Source organism: Ostrinia furnacalis, unplaced genomic scaffold, assembly GCF_004193835.3.
Source record: "Ostrinia furnacalis isolate ACB-3 unplaced genomic scaffold, ASM419383v2 OfSCF2566, whole genome shotgun sequence".
Classification (NCBI taxonomy): domain Eukaryota; kingdom Metazoa; phylum Arthropoda; class Insecta; order Lepidoptera; family Crambidae; genus Ostrinia; species Ostrinia furnacalis.
Genome location: NW_021132805.1, coordinates 344,203 through 367,347, shown reverse-complemented (window position 1 = coordinate 367,347; position 23,145 = coordinate 344,203). Strand labels below are relative to the sequence as shown.

At 35.3% G+C, this 23,145-nt stretch overlaps 4 protein-coding genes across 6 annotated transcripts in view; 3 read left to right on the top strand and 1 right to left on the bottom strand.

The window, feature by feature from the left end:
- The window catches only part of Men-b (NADP-dependent malic enzyme b, mitochondrial), a 31,142-nt gene extending 29,022 nt beyond the window's left edge, over positions 1–2,120 (top strand). Inside the window, exons 11-12 of the mRNA XM_028308905.1 lie at positions 418–541; positions 1,760–2,120. Coding sequence (XP_028164706.1) covers positions 418–541; positions 1,760–1,920 — 285 coding nt within the window. The 3' untranslated portion in view covers positions 1,921–2,120. The remainder of the gene's footprint in view (positions 1–417; positions 542–1,759) is intronic.
- Tmem18 (transmembrane protein 18) overlaps positions 1–12,204 on the top strand; it is a 71,526-nt gene extending 59,322 nt beyond the window's left edge. The window contains exons 1-4 of one of the 3 annotated variants that reach the window (XM_028308900.1): positions 7,377–7,524; positions 8,553–8,670; positions 9,280–9,428; positions 9,603–12,204. In XM_028308900.1, the coding sequence (XP_028164701.1) occupies positions 7,468–7,524; positions 8,553–8,670; positions 9,280–9,428; positions 9,603–9,722 (444 nt within the window). In that variant the 5' untranslated portion in view covers positions 7,377–7,467 and the 3' untranslated portion in view covers positions 9,723–12,204. Of the gene's footprint in view, positions 1–7,376; positions 7,525–7,636; positions 7,787–8,552; positions 8,671–9,279; positions 9,429–9,602 lie in introns of those variants that run through there. The other 2 variants (XM_028308902.1, XM_028308901.1) reach the window with 2 other exon arrangements.
- On the top strand, positions 4,430–5,940 carry LOC114355841 (NADP-dependent malic enzyme-like). The gene is made up of 4 exons (XM_028308872.1): positions 4,430–4,494; positions 4,578–4,752; positions 5,337–5,495; positions 5,755–5,940. The coding sequence occupies exons 1-4, from the start codon at positions 4,466–4,468 to the stop codon at positions 5,938–5,940; spliced, it is 549 nt and encodes a 182-aa protein (XP_028164673.1). The 5' UTR covers positions 4,430–4,465.
- A 974-nt stretch (positions 12,205–13,178) lies between the features above and the next one.
- On the bottom strand, positions 13,179–20,513 carry Tdh (L-threonine dehydrogenase). Its single transcript, XM_028308896.1, has 4 exons — positions 20,330–20,513; positions 17,597–18,121; positions 17,189–17,455; positions 13,179–15,509 (listed from the first exon to the last, which is right to left on the bottom strand). The coding sequence occupies exons 1-4, from the start codon at positions 20,427–20,429 to the stop codon at positions 15,373–15,375; spliced, it is 1,029 nt and encodes a 342-aa protein (XP_028164697.1). The 5' UTR covers positions 20,430–20,513; the 3' UTR covers positions 13,179–15,372.
- Positions 20,514–23,145: the final 2,632 nt, after the last annotated feature.

The following is a 23,145-nucleotide window of genomic DNA, read 5'->3' as shown; positions in this document are numbered from 1 at the left end:
CCAGATGGCAATACGTAGACGCGAGGTCCAAATGCTGCATGATTGGTTATTTTTGACATGACATTGACAGATATGTCAAAATCAACCAATGACGCAGCAGTCAGACCCTATCTGAGTAGTCCGTTCTGAACCACTACACCAAACGGCCGACTGTAATAAACTTACATAGATTGAATAAAACAACTGGATGAAATGACTTACGGTTATTGATCGTGCAGATTCCAGCCTATTATTTTATGCAGTTTGATTCTATCACTTAAATGAAACGACAAATTAATTGTGCAGGAGAACTATAATAATATGAAATACATAACGTACAAATCTTAGAATTAGCCCTTAATATGGTTAGTTGAATAAATTCATACAAAGGATGTACGACCATAATAACGTGTCTATAAGTACAAATGTTAATTCCAGACGCTTGCCAACTACGTGAGCGAAACAGATCTGTCCATCGGCCGCATCTATCCCTCGCTGGCCGAGGTTAAGGAGGTGTCTGTCGCCATCGCTATTGAGGTCGCTAAAATGGCTTACGATGAAGGTAATTATTGCATTTTTTACAGTTAAGTTTATTACCTACATATTTTTTTACTTTTATGCTTTTGCCCGCGGCTTCACCCGCGTGAAATTTAGTGTCACAGATCGGCAAAAATTATAACCTATATGTTAATCTGGGTTACAAACAATAATACTGTAAAGTTTCAACAAAATCCGGTCAGTAGTTTTTGCGTGAAAGAGTAACAAACATCCAGACATTCAGACATTCAAACTTTCGCATTTATAATATTAGTAGGATTAGTAGGATAGTAGGATGATTGTCTCTTATTAGTATGATCTTTCTTTTTGATCAGGCTTTTGGCAGACGATTATTTCTGTTATTTTATTTCATTACTTACTGTACAGTGTACATATGTAAAAACACTTCGTTTTGAAAATACATTTCTTTTCGCTCTCCCAAATGTAGGTGGTCTTACCTTACGTGAGGTGTTATGGATAATGTTTTTTGTAATGTTTCGTGAAACATAATGTTACACTCATACATTTGTTTATTAATTAATCGAGCACATAATTATGACTCATTTGTCCAGCGAACTTAACTGAATCTACTCGTAGTACCTTAGAATTCAGATTGATAAATTAAAATTTCCTTACCAGGCCTCGGTTCCGTATATCCCACGCCAAATAACCTGGAAAAGCATGTAAAGATGTGCCAATACAATTTCTTTTACACATCCAACTTGCCCGAACGCTACCCTTGGCCACCGGAAAGGGTCGACTATACCGAATCTGCAGGGCTGTCACCTTGTCAAACATAATGAAACAGAATATAGATGTTAAGATATCGAAGAAGAGATTTTAGTTTATTTTAATTGTGAAAATGGCATAGTCGGAGTGGAACTTACATTTCTAAAGGAGATATAAATGCGTTTGGAGGTTACTTAAGATATTTTACGTACCTAATGTTGATGTAGTTATCTTTTCACTTTGTATTCCAAGAATAATTTTAGCTCACTCAGAAGTGAGATGTCAATATTTTAATGACAATTCTATTTATCTTGAGTAGTATATCGTTTCGAATAGGGTAATTGTAATACTTATAGATATAGTCATACATACGTTGCGTCAGTATATGAATAGTCCTGTAAAAACTTCGTTTGTAAATTATGTTACAAGTATGTAGTTCTAAAATGTTGATAACTCCGGTTTTTATACATTTTGATGTTAAATAATTAATTTAATCGATTTTAATTTATTTCAGGCCTGGCCTCCGTCTACCCCGAGCCTAAAGATCTGGCGAAACACGTTCAAAACCAAATGTACAGCTATTACTACGAGACCTCCATGCCAGTTGTATGGGACTGGAAGCCTGAGGAGACATTCAACGTGCGACCCATCCAGCCAGTGCCCAAAAACATCTAAACAGTATTATTAATTTTAAATAACTTACTTCTTACCGGTATTAACTTTGACGATTTACCTAACGACGCGTTGACTTCAGATACCACGTTTGTTGGATGGTTCTATAGCAGTTCTATAGCAGCAAAGTTCAGGCAGGCGTTTGCCTGTGGTATCACGTCAACTGGAGTGTTTCATATTTGTTCCATTTGTTTCATATATGACGCTGTTTACAAAGCTTTTTATTTAAAAAACACGCTAAACGACTAAAAGATGTCGAGTAACAGATTCTGTTACACATTTGAGTATTATTTTTAAGTCAAAATCATTTGACTGTTCACGTATTTATTGTCATTTATTTTATTTAAAATCCGGGTAAAAATTTAAATAATTGTTGCATAAGATATAATTATCGATTACAATACAATGATGGAATTTAATGTTCTTAAATAATGTTGAATGTTGTAAGGAGTTAGTCGGATATTATATTCATCTAATCATATTGCATGTAGTGTTTTTGACCGTCATAAGTTTACGTGCGGGTAGTGTAGTAGTGACGCTATATCGATGTTACACCTGCTGCATGTTCAATGTTAATAAATAACGGGGCCTTTGAAACACATTGTTTAGCTTCTCCCACTAAATATTTACGCACTGGCGACTTACGTATCTATAAAAATTGTGTGATATTTGTTAAAATCTAACTAGCGTTTATTTTCACGTTTTTATTATGATTTATATTTGGAATTTATGTAAAGTAGACGGGCACATGAAATATTTGTTATTTGTTTGAAACAAAATTTCGCGTCGCAGTATATTTTGCTAAGTCGAATCTAATGATTATGTTATTATAATTTTATTTTAAGTCATAAATGAAATGTTTTATTATGAAACAATCGTCTTACTTAATGTTGTGAGTATTATTTTATATTTGACAGTATGACTCGTATACGGGATGTACAGGCGACCGCACATCAGGTTTTACAGTTTTGTTGTAAAGTAGCACTTATTTCAAGTGATTAATGCCCGTTTTCACCATCAATCCCTAATTTTTAAGTGACCCCTATGGTAGCACATAACAGGAATTTTGTTTTCATAGGGGTTACTTAAAAATAAGGGATTGATGGTGAAAACGGGCATAAGGCGCTACAATGATTATCTTGATGTTCCGTCGTCCGTACCTAACAATCAAACTCTAGTCACTGCAGCATTACATTTTCATCAAAAAATTATATGCAGGTCATGAATTTTTTGCATTTTCTATTATGAATATTTTAAGACATGAACCAATAATGTGAAATGAAACATTTAGAACGTAATACGTAGATCGTTTAAATTATGATAATAAAACAAGCGAAATGTAGTGCCACTATTTGGGATAAAATAAAATAGATTCAGTATTGAATTAGTATTATCGAACTTGTTTACTGTATTGCCATAGTATTATGTGTTGTATTTTAAAAATCATGCTTTGATCAGATCAAAGAAATAGAAACAAAAAGATGTGTGGCTGTCCAGTAAAGAATTTCTGAAAATCAACACATTAGGTACATACCTATTAAGTAAATATTTAATTTCATCCTACTGTATGTCCCATTAGATTTAAAAAAAAAACCCTTCGGTCGTAGTATTAATTTAATTCTGACTGGAAATTTATTGTAGTTTTAGTTTTTGATGTACATTTTGTAGTGAGTCAGTTTTATTTCGCTGAGCGAAAGGAACGAGTTTGTTTTAAGTATTTCATTTGTTTGGTCTATTTATTTATGTGAAGTATCTTTGATACGAAGTGATTATGTTGCTGTGACGATGTATATTATAAATTATGGGTAAATATAGCAGCTGTACAAATACAGAATTAACTTTGCCTGTCCGATCTTTAATTACGATGGAATTGTTTTATTGTGAGTTGTCAATTATCATGCAATATTAATTGTTCTATGATCTTGATGTATCAGGGTCTCATTTATTTTTGCAATTTCTTGTTTAGGTCAATTATCTTGTTCCCCCCTCCCGCAAATAACGCAGCTTATAGAAAAAAGTTAATGTATGTTTAGTTAGTTCAATTGTTACAAAAACTATAGATGTTACTAATTAAACATGTTCAAAACAGATTGTGGTTTCATTGTTTTGTCGTCCAAGCCTATTAGATTAGCGAAGCGATTTCTAATCGGATCGGTGATAAACATTGTACTGTCTAGAGGTCCTTGTTGGCCAAGTGATTGCTTATTCGATAGAAGTGTGCTCAGCAATCTTGAGCCTTTGATAACAATTTATTTTCTTATTTCTGTTATATTGATTGAATATAGCAATAATAATTGCATATACATGGTGTAAATATACACACTAAAGTTATTTTTTTCGTTGGTTTCATAACAATTTTTTCATGCTTATGCTTTTTAAAATCTGGATCCACAACTATAGGTGCGGAGCACTCAAAATAAAATCTCTTTGAAAATAAATCTATGAAAATACCTAATCTGTCAAGAGTCAAAGAAGAAAGAAGAAGATTTTGATTGACATAGATTGTCATACATTTCGAACGATTTACCAATGCGAAGTATTTTTTGAGATGTTTTCTAATATTTGTAGATTATTATTGTGAGTATTGTCTAACATTTTATTAGCTAATGACTGCGCAATTCCGGTTTGTAATTTGACAGAAATAATAATAATATTTTCAGATGCAAAATAGTGAAAAAGCCCAATCAGGCGCTACTGGAAATTGTAGTGAGTGGACCAATAGTTTTTGAGCCTTTTACAATACAATGTAGAGGCCACTCGAAAAAGACAGTAAGTGGCTTTACTTCGAACAGGGTGAAAGGCATCGATCATCTGAGAGATCCAAGACTAAATAAGGTATTTATTTTTGCAATGTGTCGTTAGCTACGCTTTATTCTTAATGCGCAAGTACACTGTCCGGGAGAAATTGACCGAGACGTCCGTCCTCCAACCGCATTTCGCCCATATTTCGGTGTGTGGGCTCGCGTTTCGTCTCGGTCAATTTTTCGCATGGTGTACTTGCGCCATGAGGTTGAATCAAAATGACCATCATCAATATTTACCCACATTTTTGTACTTAAACACGGGTAACTTAGTGTTGCGCGTCAAATAGTTTATGCATCTAGCAATTAAGGTGTAAGTAGGATGAGCCCAGATGTAAGAGATTCATGCCCGTTTTCACCAGTAATACCTAATTTTTATGTGACCCCTATGAAAACAAAATTCCTGTTAGGTATACCTGTGTTACCATAGGGATCAATTAAAAATAAGGATTGATGGTGAAAACGGGCACTAGATTGCAAAGACGTTACCTAATTGTAAGGATAAAACGTTGCTTTGCGATGTAACTTGTGTCGTAAAATATAATGTTTGATCTTTACCGCGGCTGATTTCGTCAGCTAGGGCTAGTTTTAGTTTTAATTCATCGTGTTCTTTCATAGGGTCTGGCTTTTACTCTGCAAGAGCGTCAGGCTCTAGGTATCCAGGGGCTGTTGGCAGCGAGATACAAAACTCAGAAGGAGCAGGTGGACATCTGTAGACTCTCCTTGGATCGATACGAGAATGATTTGAACAAATACATTTATCTTACAGAATTGCAGGTACTTTAGTGGTTAAAACATTGACCTTAAACTTTTCCATCTTGTCAAAAATTTATACTGTACGTACGTACAACGATCGGGCAAACTGCGCACCTCGCTGGAATGCGACTCTCCCTCTCACTTACCCGCACACTTATTCCCTGCGTTCGTCCCATCTGTAACAGAGCGTCGATGTGACGTCACGGCTGCCAGATGCGCAGTTAACTTGACCGGATTGTAGTAGTAAGTAGAAAGCTGTCTAATTTCCGTCTTTTTTTAGGATCATAATGAAAAACTTTTCTTCAGACTTCTCTCGGAAAATGTTGAGAGATATATGCCTATTGTGTACACACCGACCGTTGGCCTGGCTTGCCAGAGATTTGGTTTGGTCTACAGAAGGATCCGGGGTCTTTTCATCAACATCCATGATAAGGGGCACGTAGAGCAAATATTAAATAACTGGTAAGTAACACACAGTTTCAACTTAATGTTACTTGAATAATAAGACTGTGGGATATGATGCTTAAATCACAATAAGGGAGTTAAGGTGTTAGTGCTTCCTTCCGAGCGGATGTTGTGCTCGGGGACCAAGGTCCAAATGTCACCATCTTGGTTTTCTTATAAACAACTTAGCAGGGCAGAAAACTTCGACACCGGCGATGCAGGATTGTAGGTACGCGCAGTGGAGTATGCCTTAATGAGGTCATAACAGCGCCACACAGTGTGTTATGGGACTGTATAAACGGACATTCTCATTGATTTGATGAAACGTATAGAGCTCAGTTATACAAACATGATAGTAAAACTCCCGTTTGAAAATTCCAAGTAGTTTTCGCGGTATACAAATTCAAAGTTACCTATTTTTTTACTTCAAAATTATGCAAAAATATTCTCACTCGTTAACTAATAACATTTAATTCAGAATTGTTATAATACTTCATAGAGCTCTTAAAACTACACGTAATAAGCATATTAAGTGCTTCGTAAACGCATTCAGTTAATTAGGAAAAATGATTTTAGTGATTTTTGTTTTTATTTTTTTTCTCAATTATACCTTAATATATGCAAACATTTTTAATTGCAAGATATAGTCTGATATTTAATCTACCCCGCTCTACATGTAAGACCGCACACTTGTCTACACCAAACTCCATCCTGATGGCGTTGCTAAATACCTGTGTGGTTTTTAGCAACTTCACCAGGTCTTGTCGTTTTGGTGCGAACAACTTGAGATCATCCATGTAGAGCAGGTGACTAATGACCTCACCCCCTCTTCGAAGCCGATAACCAAGCCCTGAATCCTTTAACAGAGTGCTAAGAGGATTCAGTGCTAGGCAGAACCATAAGGGACTCAAACTGTCACCCTGGAAAATGCCTCGCTCAATCCTTATGAAGTTCAATGGATCAGGAGACCTCTCACTACCACCTGGTTGCCGAAGGACTGTAGTCCACTGCCCCATGCATGAGCTTAAAAAGGATCTCAGAGTTGCATCTACCTTATACAACTCTAAAATCCTCTCTAGCCATGAATGAGGCACCGAATCATAGGCCTTCTTATAGTCAATCCAGGCAGCAGAGAGAGCTTTCCTGCTCCGTCGAACTTGTTGGCTAATGGTCATGTCTATGAGGAGGAGCTCTTTAGTACCACGAGACCCAACCTTACATCCATTCTGAGCAGGGGCCAAGATATTGTTCGCGACAATATGCGTATTAATTTTTATTATTATTATTATTATTACACATTCAAGTTCAAATATCAAATATAGAGAGTGTATCATGTGTGTTCTATCATTATATCATTCATAAAAAATAGTGAAGGCTGTAACCTATACGCTACCTTTGCCTTTTCAATGAAAATGAAATAAAAAATATCCGTCCAGCTGCCTGTCAAAGTCAAAAAATAGTTGTCAAAAAAATTGTTCTTGTGATGGTGTTCAGTTGTTGATGTGAAAATTGTGCAAATTAAAATACATTTTATTGAAATTACTTGGAAATGGAAGGGTTCATCGAGGTGAATGAAATATCAGATTTCATTTCGTACATACGCAGTGTAAGTATCTTTCTATTTTATTTGGTAAATTTTAATCTATGAGATAGTCCGTACTCGGTACATATTTTTACGGAAATCGCACGAAATAAGTTGAAGGACTCGCTAGCTGAGAAATGTTTTAACTTGGTAGAAACAGGTTATTTAAAATTTGCTAGATTTATCCAATAATTCTGAATATTGGAACTTGCCGCATAGCGCAGTAAAACTAATGGAGGTACCTAGTTCAGATGACCCTGACACTCGTTGAATTAAATTCGCCCATGTAAGTAGGTGCTTATCTTGTTACTCAACATATTTTTTTAATTTAAGTACGACTTGCAAAAACAACCAAAATTATTGTGATTGGATTTTTAACCTTGACTTCAGATATTGTTTTTACTGCATTCTATTTCAGAATGTGATTCAAAAGGAAACTGTGTAAATAATATCAGGCAATAACAAAACTGAATCATTTTCTTGTCCATGTAATTCAATTTTATTTTGGTGCTTTTGTTGACTAAACTTTATGATTTTTTCAAGTTATAATTTACAACAAAGTAAACAAATCAAAGTTACTTTTTGGATTATCTATTTATTTATATTCCCCACTGCCTTAAGGCCAAGTACATAATAAATAATAACAATAGTATGTATAATCATTTAAGTTTTTAGATATAATGTTTTTAAATATATTTATTTGTCTCAACAGGTTAATTTAAATTAAAAATGGTAATTTTTCACTAGATAGCTCTATTAAAAATTGGTAAAAAACTATCAAGATAATATTTTCTTAGGATCTTATATTTTAAATGTAAATTATGTTATTCTTTAGTTGTAGAATATTTTTAATCCTAGTAATGAAATTGTTCATTATATTTATTTTAACTTTATGATCGTAATATCAATGTCCCCAAGGGAAAGCCTATAATTTTATGATTGAAATATCAAGGCAATTTTAGCATGCTGTCGTCATCAGGGAGCTAAATAGGTTTACTTTTTTTTCTGTCTGTAAAATATGATTTTTAACGAACCTATCAAATTAATTTCAGATTGAGTGGCGTGACCCATGGCTAATGGCACTTGTGTCATTTCACATAATAGTGACATTCACATGTTTATCAACAAGAAACTACGGAAACTTCCAAGTTGTGCTTTTTATCATATTGTGTAAGTACCAACTTTATTTATTAGATTTTTCAAATGTTATAAATAAATTTTATTGATCTTTGATGCAAACAACAGCAAGTCAACCTATGTAAATAGTCTTTAATTGATCTAGGACCATACGCTCTAGACATAAAATTCACAATCCATTCAAGAATGTCAACATACTTATTGTGGTAGGCTGATAACTGATGTACCCTAATTCAAAGAAGAAACTTGTTATTGAAGCTGCCTGTATTATAGGTCCATTTATTTAATCACTGTTTATGAAAAGTTGTTTACTTAAAAACAGTTAAATGCCTTTATGGGTTCTGAAAACATATCTGCATAAATGATGTTTTACATTATGCAAAACTTTACATTGTTTGCCGCTGAGTCAAAGGTTAACTTTTGTGAATGTATGAGTGTAATACGTAAATAGCGTAAATTTTAACAATGTAATGATATACCAAGATTACCAAGGTACTTCCTCATTGAATTATACATATTATATTATTTAACAATGATTGCCTGATCTAAGATTAAACTAACATATTAGTAAAATCTTAATAAAAGATGATAGCAATAGAGAAAAACACTTGTGTAACTAAAACCATTTTATTTTCTTTTCAGTGTTATTGGTATATTTCTCGGAGAGTATAAATGAAGTTGCGGCTCGTAATTGGGCGTTGTTCTCTAGACAGCAGTACTTCGATAGCAAGGGCCTGTTCATATCAGTCGTCTTCTCCATTCCAATATTACTGAACTGCATGATAATGGTGGTAAGTTGTAAATTACATGTTCATTCAACTCTCAGAATCACAATTAATTAAGTTTATTTGTTTTGTTAATAGTTCATAGAGTTCAGACTCGGCAAGATAACACACTCAAAACAAAAACTTTAACAATAACTTTTTCTTTGCAATTAGATTAAACATATTTAAAATTCTTTTCAGGGTTCTTGGCTGTATCAGTCAACACAGATTATGACCAACTTAAAGAAGGCACAACTCAGACAGCGCCTTAAAGAGCTTAACATGATCAGGGAACAACAACAGCATTTGAAGTCTGAATAAGATGATGTGAGGTCAATTTTATCATAGTAAAGCTAGCAGGCAGATAATATTTTTGCTAATGTTGCTTTTGGATGACATGGAACAAAAATATGTGAGGTAGGTATGTAAGTAAGACCCATACATATTTTTGCACTTGATATGCCAGTAGGTGGAAAATCCAGTCACTGAGTACATGGGATCAAGACAGGAGAGGAATGTTGTTTTATATGAAAATTTTGGTATTGAGAATAGATCAGTATTTTGTTTTATGTTTGGAAAAAATAGCTTGAAGAATGAATGATTATAATGTAAGCGTAGGCTTAAGAACAACTAGTGGGATAATACATGGATTTTATTCCATGTGTCATGTTGTCATGTACTCATAAAACTAATAATTTCCATTACTTTATTATTATTCTAAGTCATAGGTACGAAATTTTTCGTTCAATGTAATTGAAAGAAATGTTTGGTTTTGAGCTTTGACAAATTGCATGAAGAATTGTTATAATTTTGTTTCAATGTGATCTTAGAGATATGGTTTGACTTTTGTTGATTGATGATGTTATTTAATTAACACTTGGTATCTAGATCTAGCGACATTAGTGGGACTAATCAGGTGATTGTGTAAGTATGTTACACGGCAGGGTAATTTTATTACCAGAAATATCAATTATGTTGTAGTATTAAGAAAGAGTAGGTTTATTATCTAACCAGTACCGTACATTATCAGTGCAGTGGAGTTGACTATTGGTTCATTACAATGAAAATGAAATTTCTGTACAGATAAAAATATCAATGAGATTAATCTGGCCTGAGGGCGTGTTTTGTTAACTCCTACTAAGCAAGTAAGAAAGGCAAAAAAGTTTGATAAAGATTTGTTTTACATCTCTGCAAAGTAAATGACTTGCAACTTTTTAAAATGAAGTTAACTTACTTCAAAAACACGGACATATTCTCTTTATCGTTATCAATTACTATTAGGCCTATATCTATTTCATGATCAAGATGATACTGGGTGTTAATAATATTATAATCTTGCCATAACTTTTTACATAATCATCGTTTGTGATTTCGTTGCGATTCTTCAGTGATAAAATGGGAAATCTTGTTATTTCTTTGTGATGTCTTATTTCCAATTTTTGTAGCTTTTTTTTTCAGAAATCTCAAATTTATTTAAACCGTAATGTGTGTTGCATTTCTTTATTGTAAGTTATAAGTACTTAAGCTAAATGTTTAAAATGTAACCAGTTTATATAATTATGCCTAATTTTATTTTGCATATTTTTATTACGCAATGTAGGTACCTTATTTTGTATGCACTTAAACATATCTCTTGCATTTTCACTTTATACATTTTTGGCTATCGATTTGCTTCTGTATAAATTTAGCATTGAATTAGATTTTACATCTTCATCTTCATCTCTATCAACTTTTTTCATCTTATAAAATGTAAATAAATGTATGTTATTTAAAACAAAAATTCTTAAAACGCTATATGTATTTTTACACTTTCATTGTCAAGAACTTAGAAGATCACTAATTGAAATGTTTAGTTTTAACAAAAAATATGTTAGGTTTTGGTTCGCATTAGATAGAATTAATAATGGCTTTAGAAAGTTTTTTAAAATATGACTGATTTTGAAACGTGACTAACTTTCGCAAGTTACTGTCTTGCATTACTTTTTTACTAAATGGTAAATTAAATACTTTACGCTGTTTACTGCAATGTATACATTTTCGTTTCTACCTAAAGTTGAAAACACATTTTCAGAATTGTGTGTGGCCTCACTATTAGTCGATTCAATAGAGTGATAGGACCACTTTATCTTACCATGTAGCAAACTGGCCACTGTGTAAGTAAACTGCGGCCTAAATTTTACTGATGGTGTTCCAAATTAGGCATTTTTTGATTTCAAGGAAGCCATGGCATAATAATGAAGTGGCGCTTCTGTATTTTTAAAATTTATTCTATGTTTCAAATCGACGCGGGGGCTACCCTTTCTAATATGTGGACTCGTTTGTTGTGGTTCTTGGACTTCCAAAAAATGTGCCATTGACAGGCTTTATAATGAAAGATAATGGTTTTTGTTACAATACAAACTAAACAAATGTGATCTAATATGAAGGTGCAATATTCATATACTTAGAAGATGGGCGAGTGTTGAAGAATTGGAGAGCTACGTCATCAATTGCATTTAACAGAAAACATGGCCTCCCATTTCTCAACGAATATTTTTGTAAATGCAAATAATAGTTATAATAAACGTGCATTATAAAATATATTATTCAGTACTTTATAACTGCTTTCAAATTAGGTGTTATTACGCAGCATATTGCCGATATTTTTTCTTTTTTGGCCTAAATATTTAAATTACTCAATAAATACTAGGCCGTCCATAAAACAATATGTGATTTTTATAACGTAATTTTAAATTTTTAAGCTCCTTTCGCAATGGTTCATTCTCAGGATCCAATTTAGAAATGTCATGGAAGACGCAGACACTGTACAAATCTTCATAATATTATTTGTATTGATTTTTAATTTTTGCCAATAGGTACTAAATGAAACCAGCTGCCTTAGTTGAAAGTAACTAGTAATATTTGTAATTGGAACTTCTCTTTTGTTACAACGAGAAGGTATTATAAATTATCCAGTTGCTGTATTTAGTAAGAAATAGTTTCATAGTGCAGGCGCAATAAAGCTTTTCTCAAAAACTAGTCCAGTAGTTACATTTTGGACATGATTAACGTATTAATCGACTTTAAATCCGAGTTATAGCAAGTTAAAGTTACCTAAAGTTACAAATATAACAAGAGAAATAACGAACATATGTATTTATAGTAAAATATTTATCATTATTGTTAAATTATGGAATATATTGTAAGATCGTGTTGCTTGTTAGTAACGAATGGAAGACTGAGTTGTGTAAAGTGTGATTTGGGAGTCAATAATCCATGTTTTGTGGGTAGGTACTTAAATAACACAACGCACAGTGCCAGGCAAGAAATAATAATACATTGACTTGTAATGTGCTAGGATTTGTATTAGAGGTAATGGTAGAGAGTCTATGATGGTTATGTGTTGTTGATAAGTTTATAGTGCTTGTTAAAGGTTTCCAGATGGCATGAGTTAACCCGGTGTGTGAGCACGTAGAATTTTGTCCAATGACCCCAAGCTACCCATCCTTATCGCTCGCGCTGTTGCTGTTGTGGGTGCTCGTCGCCCAGTCGCGACAGCAATATAATTACGCGCGAGCGATAAGGATGGGTAGCTTGAGGTCATTGGACAAAATTCTGCGTAGTAATTTATTCCCCCATACTAAGGTTTAAATTTCAATGAAAAAGTAAACTTAATAATTTGCTCGTCGTTGTTAACTGTCATTTCAAGATCTAAACTTCGAGGTGTGAAAGTGAAGCTTGGAGTCTAGAAGCTGTAAATTATTTATTGCCTGGTACTGTAGGCTCCGTATTTTTTACTATATCGTAGGCTTATTTTTAGTTATTCTTTCATAATAAATTTTCATCACGTCATATTAATGCGACTAACAATTTATTATTAATTTATTTAGGTGACTGTTACACCAAATATGAATAACATTGTAACTACAGTTACACGTTTTTACAACTTGATGACTAGACTTGTCTGCTAAAAGTTGTACAAACGTTAACTTACAATGTTTTCATATTGGGTGTTTATTACGGTCGAGTTAAAGTCAGTGTATTTTAAATGTTGTCGTATATTAATTTTAGAATACAAAGCCATTGTAATAATTATAAAATAATACTTTATGCAACATTATTATTTTATGTGATGTATGGTAACTGTGGGTGCAAAGTATCAGCAAAACGCAAATGAATAGAATATACAAGACAATCGCTTCTGAACCATAGGAGTAAATCACTGTGATACGTAAATATGTTAAAATAATCAATTTAATTGAGATAATTGACACCACCAGTCTGTCTACCGTGATGTTACCTTCCGTGTTTTGTTTAAGCTCATCACTTGACATGACTTTAGATCCAACTGGTGATTGCGGTTGAAGAACTATCGCATTTGCACTCACTGAGCTGGCGCCACTAGTACCTTATTTATCGCCACTGGCGCCAACTAGCGAACGCAAATACGCTAGACCCCATTTACTAGTTAAAAAAATTTACTTATAAAGCACTGATTCGTTTTTAGATTAATGGTGTCAACTATCCAATTATGCTTTTATGCATTTCTCAGGACATAAAGGTATGTTCACAAAGAAACGGGGAATGCCTTCATCATCATTTAGTCATAGGACGTCCACTGCTTAACATAGGCCTCCTCCAATGAAGGCAGGTCGCAACCAACCGGTCATTATGGAGAATGCCTTATTAATAAACAAATTACTCGTTCGTAAAAAGTGCAAAGAGCCAGATAGTACTGAGGGCTTAGTGTGAGTTTACTTACATCGAACGTCTTCACTAGTGACTGCGTAAAAAGTGACATTAAATGTATGACGGATTGTACAGCGTCCCTAGCGGAAACCTTCAAGAACTAAAAGAAATTTTCATACATATTTTTAACGCAATCGATGTCAAATGCGTTTGATGTAAACTCACGCTACGCCCGCTGTATGAGCCGGTGTAAACACGAGGATTTCTATACCTCCTACTTATGTGCATCCATGCACCGTAATGTGAATATATCTTTAAGTCGTAGTACCTACTCAATATCATATCTCTTTCCATCGTATTCATTTGCTTTTAAAATCGTAATAATAATCGATACGAGTCGCACTGTTGCCATTTTGCCGTCAGGACGGCGCTAATTATTTTCATAACTTAGGTTAAGGCAAAGTTTATTTTGGTTTGTGGATGTTCAAATAAAGGAATTGATTCAGTTAAAAATTGGTTTTATTTTTAACATTAGGTACAAAGTAGCAACACAGAAAATTATTATTACACTTTTTTGGAATGCAAAAAAAATAATCTCGAGGTAGGTAATCTCGTTACTACTGTCCTTATATTGCCAAATTATAATTAAATTACAAATAATTTATAACCTAATGATACCCTAACTAAATACCTACATTACGAAATTGTGTAAGGGTACAAACAAAATGTTCCTAGATTAGGCCGTTCCGCTGCGTTGATCGCAATCTCGCAATGAGCGCGCGTGGAACCACTTGCATCATAACGAAATAGCTGGTGTGGTGACTGCATTTTTTTATACAAAGAATAAAGACGAGTAACTACCTATGTATGATTTTAAAGCTTACAGCTCACAGCTGGACAGGTGTGGGAGAATTTCAATACGGCGCTTTGAAACTGACACTACAATTTACAAAATTCTAGGCCAATCTAAGGTTGATGCTGATTGCTGAGATTCAAATGACGCAGCATATCATAGCATGACGATTCTATTATTACTCGGTTAAATTACATTGTCGGCGTTTGAACACTTAAGCACCGTATGCCCATAGCATTAGAACTTGTTTGGCATAAATCTATGTCTGCTCTGCCCAGCGCTGCGTGGATTTGCGTCGCATCTAAGTATAATCTCATTCTGAAACTAGGTCTGTATCGTTCCTTTCAATTCAAATCACAAGCTATGCCTTGAAAAATTATTCACCCATCCATGTGACTTTGTATCCCGCTCTAAAGTAGCGCTGGGCGCCCTCTGGATTATCAATTAAATCTAGAACCCGTTCGCTACTATCTTCTCTTTGACTTCTTTCACCATGAGCTGGACTAGCTGATCCAGGTCCACGTCGGGCTTCCAGTTCCAATCGCGTCGGGCTTCGCTGTCGTCGAACACTTGGGGCCAGGAGTCCGCTGAAAAGAGGCAGTTCAAGTTTAATATTTATTTGCCAAACTTCTTTTATTTAGATAACATCAAATAACTACAGAAGCCACGATAGCCGAACGGTGAAGGGGTCGGACTGGCCGACTCGTGATCCGGGGAACGCGGGTTCGGTCCCCGCCGCCGCTCGACTATTGTGGTGAGCTCACTCGTGTCGTGACAAGCATATTTAGCTGAGTACCAGGGGCTAACGGGACTATTAGTAATTTGTGCAATAACAAATTACTAGTAGATAATCTTAAAAAAAAATAGGGTGTAGGTATGCAGACGGCGCAGTGCAGAGTCAAGCAAATAAAGTCAGAGTGGTAAGAGCATACGGTGCCTATTTTGTAGGCCAATGACTCGTCGACCCGTCGTACATCCGAGTCGATGCACTCTCGCTTTCTGGCTCTAAGTAGAGTATGCCTAACTAGCGTCATTGATCAATATTCTGAATCGAACTAGAATGCTTATTAATGACACAGATTAGTACCTAGAGTCCATACATAGATAGAGCGATGTTAGTCGATGTGTCGACGAAGTGAGAAATATCTCACACACGGAGCTTATTAACTTATTGTCACAACAAGGTTTTCAATTGGTCAAGGTATACAGGCTCTTTTTACCTCATATTATGTAGTTGTTACCATTAGTTATTAAATTATAACAAACTCGACTTGAAGGAGTTGCACGTGCTGCAAATTGCAATTTAGTCGCCCGATAAGGAGTCGCATGAAGTTGCCGTGACCTAGATAACGTTTATTAATACTTTTACTTCATACTTTTGTGCCATGCTTATTTATGTTCATTTTCCAAAACATTTTTAGGAAGCTACACACCTTTCTCTTTACAATTTCTGATATTTGTAATTATGTAGAGATTAATTTGTCAACTTAATTTATTCAGACCAAACTAGGTAAGTAACCGATATCGATAAACATTGTTTTTTATATCTCGGAAGTAGATACTTATTCCTACATGATCCTCGTACCCGAATTACCTACAATAAGACGAAAACGGTACGATATACATAGTCAAAGAGGTGTGCCTATGCACATTTTTTGAGCAGACCAAAGTAGGCCTACTAACACCTAAATGTGTGCTTGGCAGTCTCTGTCTATCTACTTAATAGCATAAGAAGATACTTAGATTCAACAATCACGTTCCTTCGAGATCATTGTGCTATGATGCCATTAGTTTTTGTCAATATTTGTGCGGCGTAAAAAGTTGCACGCAAAAAATATAACTACTAACTTGGAAAATCATGGCTTTAAAGAATGCGGAAACTTAATTCTGATACGTAGTAACTATCAAAAAAACTTGCAAAATATTATTGAATGGTTGTTATGTTGTGCAAGAGAGCTCTACACTGTTTACATATTTTAAAACGCAGTAGGTGAAGAACAAAAAATATAATAAACAAGCTATTTTGGTCAGATGATAAGCCTGGCCATTCAACGTGGCAATGCTGCCAGCCTTTTGGGCACCATTCCTGACTGCGGCGCTGGGGGTGAAGTATTTTTTATTTTGTAAATAGTTTTTATCATTAGTAATTTTTACATTTTAGTTTTTAAGTCATTTTAAATTAATATATAATTATAAAATTTATTCTCTGATAAATAAATTAATAACTGTTCGACAACAATGCAGATAAAATTTAATAAACACTTACCAATTTCTTGCCTACTATCAGGTTGGTATGTGATTTTCATTTCTGGCATGTACTTCGCCATGGCCTCCACAAGTTCTTCGGGAGTGAAGCTCATAGAGGTAACGTTGTAGACCCGCCTGGTCAGTCTCTCGTTGGGAACCTCCAGGTACTCTGAGAGGGCACGAAGCGCGTCTTTGACGTGCATCATGGGCAGCCGCGTGTCTGGTTTCAGGTAGCATTGGTACTGTCCTTTGCGCAGCATGTCGTGGAAAATTGCGATGGCGTAGTCTGAAATTAGAGGATCGGCGTTAAAAATAACCTAAGTCAGTGGTAAATGGATTTCATCAAAATGTTTTACAATAAAGAGGCTTCAAAAGGCTGCAACAAGCATCGCTCTTCTCAGGAAGGGCACAAACATAAGTCACTGACCTGTTGTCCCTCCACCAGGAGGGTCGCTTGAAATTACTCCTGGGAACCTCAAGCAACGGAAGTCCAATCCAAATTTGTAATAATAATATTCTCCTAATAGTTCAGCGTGCACTTTCGACACACCATAAATTGTTCTAGGTCTTTGTATAGTAATGTTTGGCGTGGGATTCCTAGGGGAATCTGGTCCGAAGGCTCCAATCGTACTAGGAACAAACACCCTTAGTTTATACTGTTTCGCTAGCTCTATTACGTTATGCATTCCTTCTATATTCACTCGTACAGCTAAAGGAACATTCTGTTCTCCTATGGCACTCAAAAGAGCTGAGAAATGGATCAGCCAGTCCACCCTGTGGTCTACTACTATTTTCTGGAGGCCCTTAAAGTCTAGAATGTCTACGAAAAGGTAAGGTCCGTCGTTGACGATTTCCTGTGATGGCTTGATGATGTCTGACAGTAGGACGTTTTCTCTGCCATATTTGTGGCGGAGGTACTTCGCGCACTCGACTCCGAGTTGACCTAGTCCTCCTGAAACATATAAATTATTTTGTACATTAGCTATAGTTATTACAAGATAAGCTTGGTACGCGTCTAATAAGTTGGTTAAAGGGAGGTAATGATGCCAGAACTGGGATAACTCATTGAATGTTGCATTTCCAATCAAGAAGTTTATCAAACAGGAGAATCTGATTATGTGAGTCTGGCTTTTTTGTTAACTTTTGCAGCGAAAGGTCCTTGCCTCCTTGGCCCGTACAAGATGTCGCTGTGACAGTGATTTGTTTTATGAGGTAAATGCACACTATGCAGTTGGATATACTAACAAACAATCAATACACTCCACGTGTGCAAACGTGTGCATAACAATACTTGAGATAAGTAAAATGCATCTGATTAGGTACAGTCGTCACTACACCAGACTCTACATTTTAAGTAAAGAACTACTTTAGAGATTAACAGCACCCATTCTAAGTAACATAGATAAGATAAATAAATAAAATATCCTTGGACATTTTACACTACGCTTCTAGTCCCAAACTAAGCAAAGCTTGTACTATGGGTACTAGACAACGGACATAAACATACTTAAATACTTTTTTTTTGTAAATACATACATATTATACATACACCCAGACCCGTCACAGAAATTAAAATTCATAATCTCAATTTCTGCCCGGCCGAGAATCGAACCCGGGACCTCTCGGCATAGTAGTCCGTTTCCGAACCACTACATCAAACGGCCGACTGATGAAGATATCCCAGTGCAGCTTGATGTGTTGATGACTGTACCTACTTTGCTTCCTACTACGCGCTTTTCTCATCCGTGTTAGGTACGTAGTAACATAATAGGTTTTCGTACAGAACTTGTAAACATGTTTTGAATAGAGCAACTAGAACGACGTAGTGCGCGAAATAAATTGTGGGTAAATCCCGTCTATTTGTTTATTGAAATAGTAGCTAGTTTGCACATCAATAAATATTCATGGGCTTATTTTTTGTCATCATCGTGATATCGACATACATTTGTGTCACGTTGTTTTTTGTCAGTTCCAAAAGTTTTAAGTGTTCCATAATGCAGTTCATTACACTCATATTGAGGAAACCGGTTCTGTTTGGACCTCGGGGCTTAGGTTCAAGTAGGCACAAGTGTGTTTATCGAACCCAAACTGAGGCTAAAGCCCTCTTTTTTATTGAAAAATACAAAAGTATCATACTTATAGGTAAAACTTACTAAGTAAATGTATGCATCATTCATATACATTTAGGCGATAAGTAAGTCCTATTAGGAGTGATGTACAGAATATTCAAAGAGGATAGTCACAAAGTTACGTTGCATTCATTGATAACTTGCCTAAGGGTTGTTCTGTCTATCTGCACACCCTGTATGGGTATTTATATGAAAAGGTTTCTATTCTAATCTCTGAAACTGAAATGTAATGCGATTCCTACCTATGGAAGATTGAATGAGGTTACGCTCTATGTTGACCTTTAAATAAATAAATGCTAGCTACGTTGACCTATTAAAATGTAAGTCTCTAACATTTTACCTTAGTAACTAAGTAAGTGGGTAAGTAGGTATTTGCGCGAAGCTAATTTCCAATGCAAATGTGAAAAAACATCGAATTGAAAATGAATACCGAATTAATAGGTATTATTGTGCTCTTGTAGAGCCAGTTTTTCTATTATCACTAAAGACGGGCAACCACGCGGTTCTTTTACGAACTTTAGGGTAGATTCAAAAGACCGAGCAGCTTAGAATTGACTCTATAATAAATTGGCCTGGCTAAATTATGCCTTATAAAAATGAGCTTCCTCGTTGTGGATAAAAAATACTTTGGTAGGCATGAGTGACGGACCAAGACGTCCGATCGTAGGTAATTCGATTCACGTAAAAATATACTTATAATTTATTCATATTAGTAACTATTATAAAAATAATAGTAATGTTACCTACAATTTGATGTAAAATTTTCCTTGTATAATGGGGCCAAGAACTCTACCTAGTTACATAAAATGAAGTAGGTATTTTACCTACTTCTATGACCCAAGTAGGACCTACCAATTACTTAATGAAATAATATTTTTAGCTAAGTATCCCAAACAAGTCGTGTTTATTAGATTTTTAAGTTTGTAAGAAATTAATTGAATGTTAAATTAACTTCCACGTGTTCATAATTTCCACTTTCCGCAACTTTAAATTTTCTTCAAGCGTCGTTTGAACAATAAATGAAAACTCACCAGTTATAAGTATTTTCGGGGGCTTGTTATAAACTGAATGTCCAGAATAAAATCTAATGTTACACCTAACTGCATTTCTGTACAGGTTTCTCAATAGCATCGTGTAGGGCCTGCGCGGGCGCACGATTACTCTACGTGTGAGGCAAATAGTGACTGGTTGGTAAAGGGGTATAGGTGTTAAAAGCAAAAACTGGTCGCGTAAGCGATCAACGTAAACAAGAAATCGCCTGATGAATACAAACCTGGCAACCGACGTGGTAGATTTCGGTGGGTGTGTCTTTCGTTATGTAAAAATCCGCGTGCATGACATTGAACATAATTCGCGGAAAATCGGTGACGTAATATGCGGCAAACTGGTTTCATAGACCTTGGGCATCGGTGTTTATAAAGCACAGATAAACAGCGCAGGTACTTGCTCTGAGGCGTGTCCCTTAATTTGGCAGTGTTTTTAGCCCGAGATGGTACACCGGCAGAAGCATCAGGCTTTTATGCTTGTGCGGTTGTTGACGCAATCGAACACAGAATAGAAAGAGATGTAACTACTTATACTTAAGTATGTTATGTCACGAAAAACTGGAGAGTATGGATAAATAGCGTATTCCGTCAATGTAGAGCCCTCCTAATTTTCAAACAAAAATATTTATCAATATTATTAATTCTTAACAAATGTAGACCTAGAGTAGAGACAGACTGCCTTGTCGACGAGACATTTTAGTATCATCTCCTATTTGCATATTAAGCGGCAAGTAACGATCATGTTTATTAGCAAGTTATGGTCATGGACTCATGGTCATGGTTTCTTTAACCAAAAATTTGTTCAAACACTTGCTCTAATTTCTGACGAGCAGTCTCTATCAATCAATGTTGGAAATTGTAAAAACCCCAAGCAAATTCAGACACACTAATTAAATATTATATAATATGCAAATGCATGGTAAATCATAAAAACAAAATTATGACGTAAGTACTTACCTAATGTGAATGAAAATCATATTTATTATGATCGTTCATTAATGGGTGAACTGGGACGTTTTAAACTAAATAATGCACTAGTAAAAAGAAAAATAGCAGTTGTTTGTAAGAAAATTTAATATCAAGGTGAGCTAGAAACAATCCCAACGGTCTGTAAATACCTTCTAGTAAGTATCTAAGCGAAGTAAAATCAAGCACTAAAGTCGTAAACGAAACTAATAAATGTTAATATGACTGTGTAGCTGTAGATGATAGCAATATTGAAGAAACAACGGATTTGTGGGATTTGAAAATTGATATTTTTGGAGGAGGCCTAGGTCCAGTGGTGTCATGTTAGGCTGATAATGGTGATGGTGGTTTTTATAAGAAATAAAGAGTGTTTCGTTCATAACAGATTCAATTTAACGACTAGTTAACTAGTCAAGCTTAAGCTTTGTGTTCACCGAGACGCGTAGTCAAGATTTAATGGTGAAGACGTTTAATAGTATTCTAAGGTATTAACGACATTGACTGTACGAATAAATAACACTAAAAATACACATCGAACTGGTTCCTCAAATTTTAAAAATGGCAAAGATCTGTCTAGACGGTTAAACTAATAATACTAGAATAATGAATTGACGAATTTAATAGCCCCCTGATATTTAGACGATACCTATTTATCAAACCTACCAAACAAGTGACATAAAAATGGATCTACTTATAAAGATGATAAAATACTAGATAGGAGAACTATGTATCTATGTAGGTAGGTACCTACTTACTTAACTGCGGGCCAGTTCCGAGAGTTTAAATACATTATGTATAGGAAGATAAGTCTCAGGCAAATATTGTTTATCTGGGGCCTGGGCAAAGTTGTTGAACTATATAGTAAGTAGTAGAATCAACCCCTTTCATTTGTACACTTTAATAAATTACAGCAGTATTTCTTTTTCTGCAAATAGAATGGACAATAATAATTAGAATGATAAAGCCATCATGACAATTTCATTGTCCAAGCAAACACCCTTCCGCATTACCACATTGAAAGATTTAATCGCGATAAGTCACCGCGTTCGTTATTTTGCAATAAAGAATCAAAGAAACTTTTGTAGAAGCGACAAATCGTTTAAAGTTATAAAACTACTGTTGAGAAGACCTAAGTTGGCAGAAGAGACAAGACAGTCTCAAAATCGTCATTTTTCTTATTGGCATGTATAGTCCCCACCTAGTCCCCTCATACCATACCGTGCTAAATGTGGTAATTGGTTGAAGTATGAAGTCTAACATTCTAAATAAATATTTTAACATTCCCTAACATCTCATGAAAGTAACACCTTTTTAACAAGGTTAAGTAATATTGTTCAGATGTATGTTCAAGTTGTAAAATTACATGACATGACAAAATACAAAATATGGCGATAAAGTTTCGCACTCCCAACTCCCAAGCCTTAATTAAAGTCAATAATACTACTTTACAATACTTTGTAAGCCGGGATGACAAGTTGACAACCCTGTAGAGTAGAGGGACTAGGTCGTAAAGCAAAAAAATTGAGGGAACCAGATAGATAGCGCCGCAGGTCACCTATGCGCTAGATTGACTGTGAAATCCTCAGTGGGAAACTGCATGCATGCGTATCTGCCTGCACCAGGCAGTCTGCCAACAGGAATAGACAGGTAGCGGAGAAGATCGTGTAGACTGAGAGAGCTGTAGGCAGGCCATGGTAGAGACTACAATATCTATGTTCTGTGCAGTGGCGGCGTAACATGGGTTGGCACCCGGGGCGGTCCCCCCCCCCCCCCCGTCATAAGTCCTAAGGCACCCCCTGGTACCCCCCAGGATTTTGGGGTTACCTACCGATTCG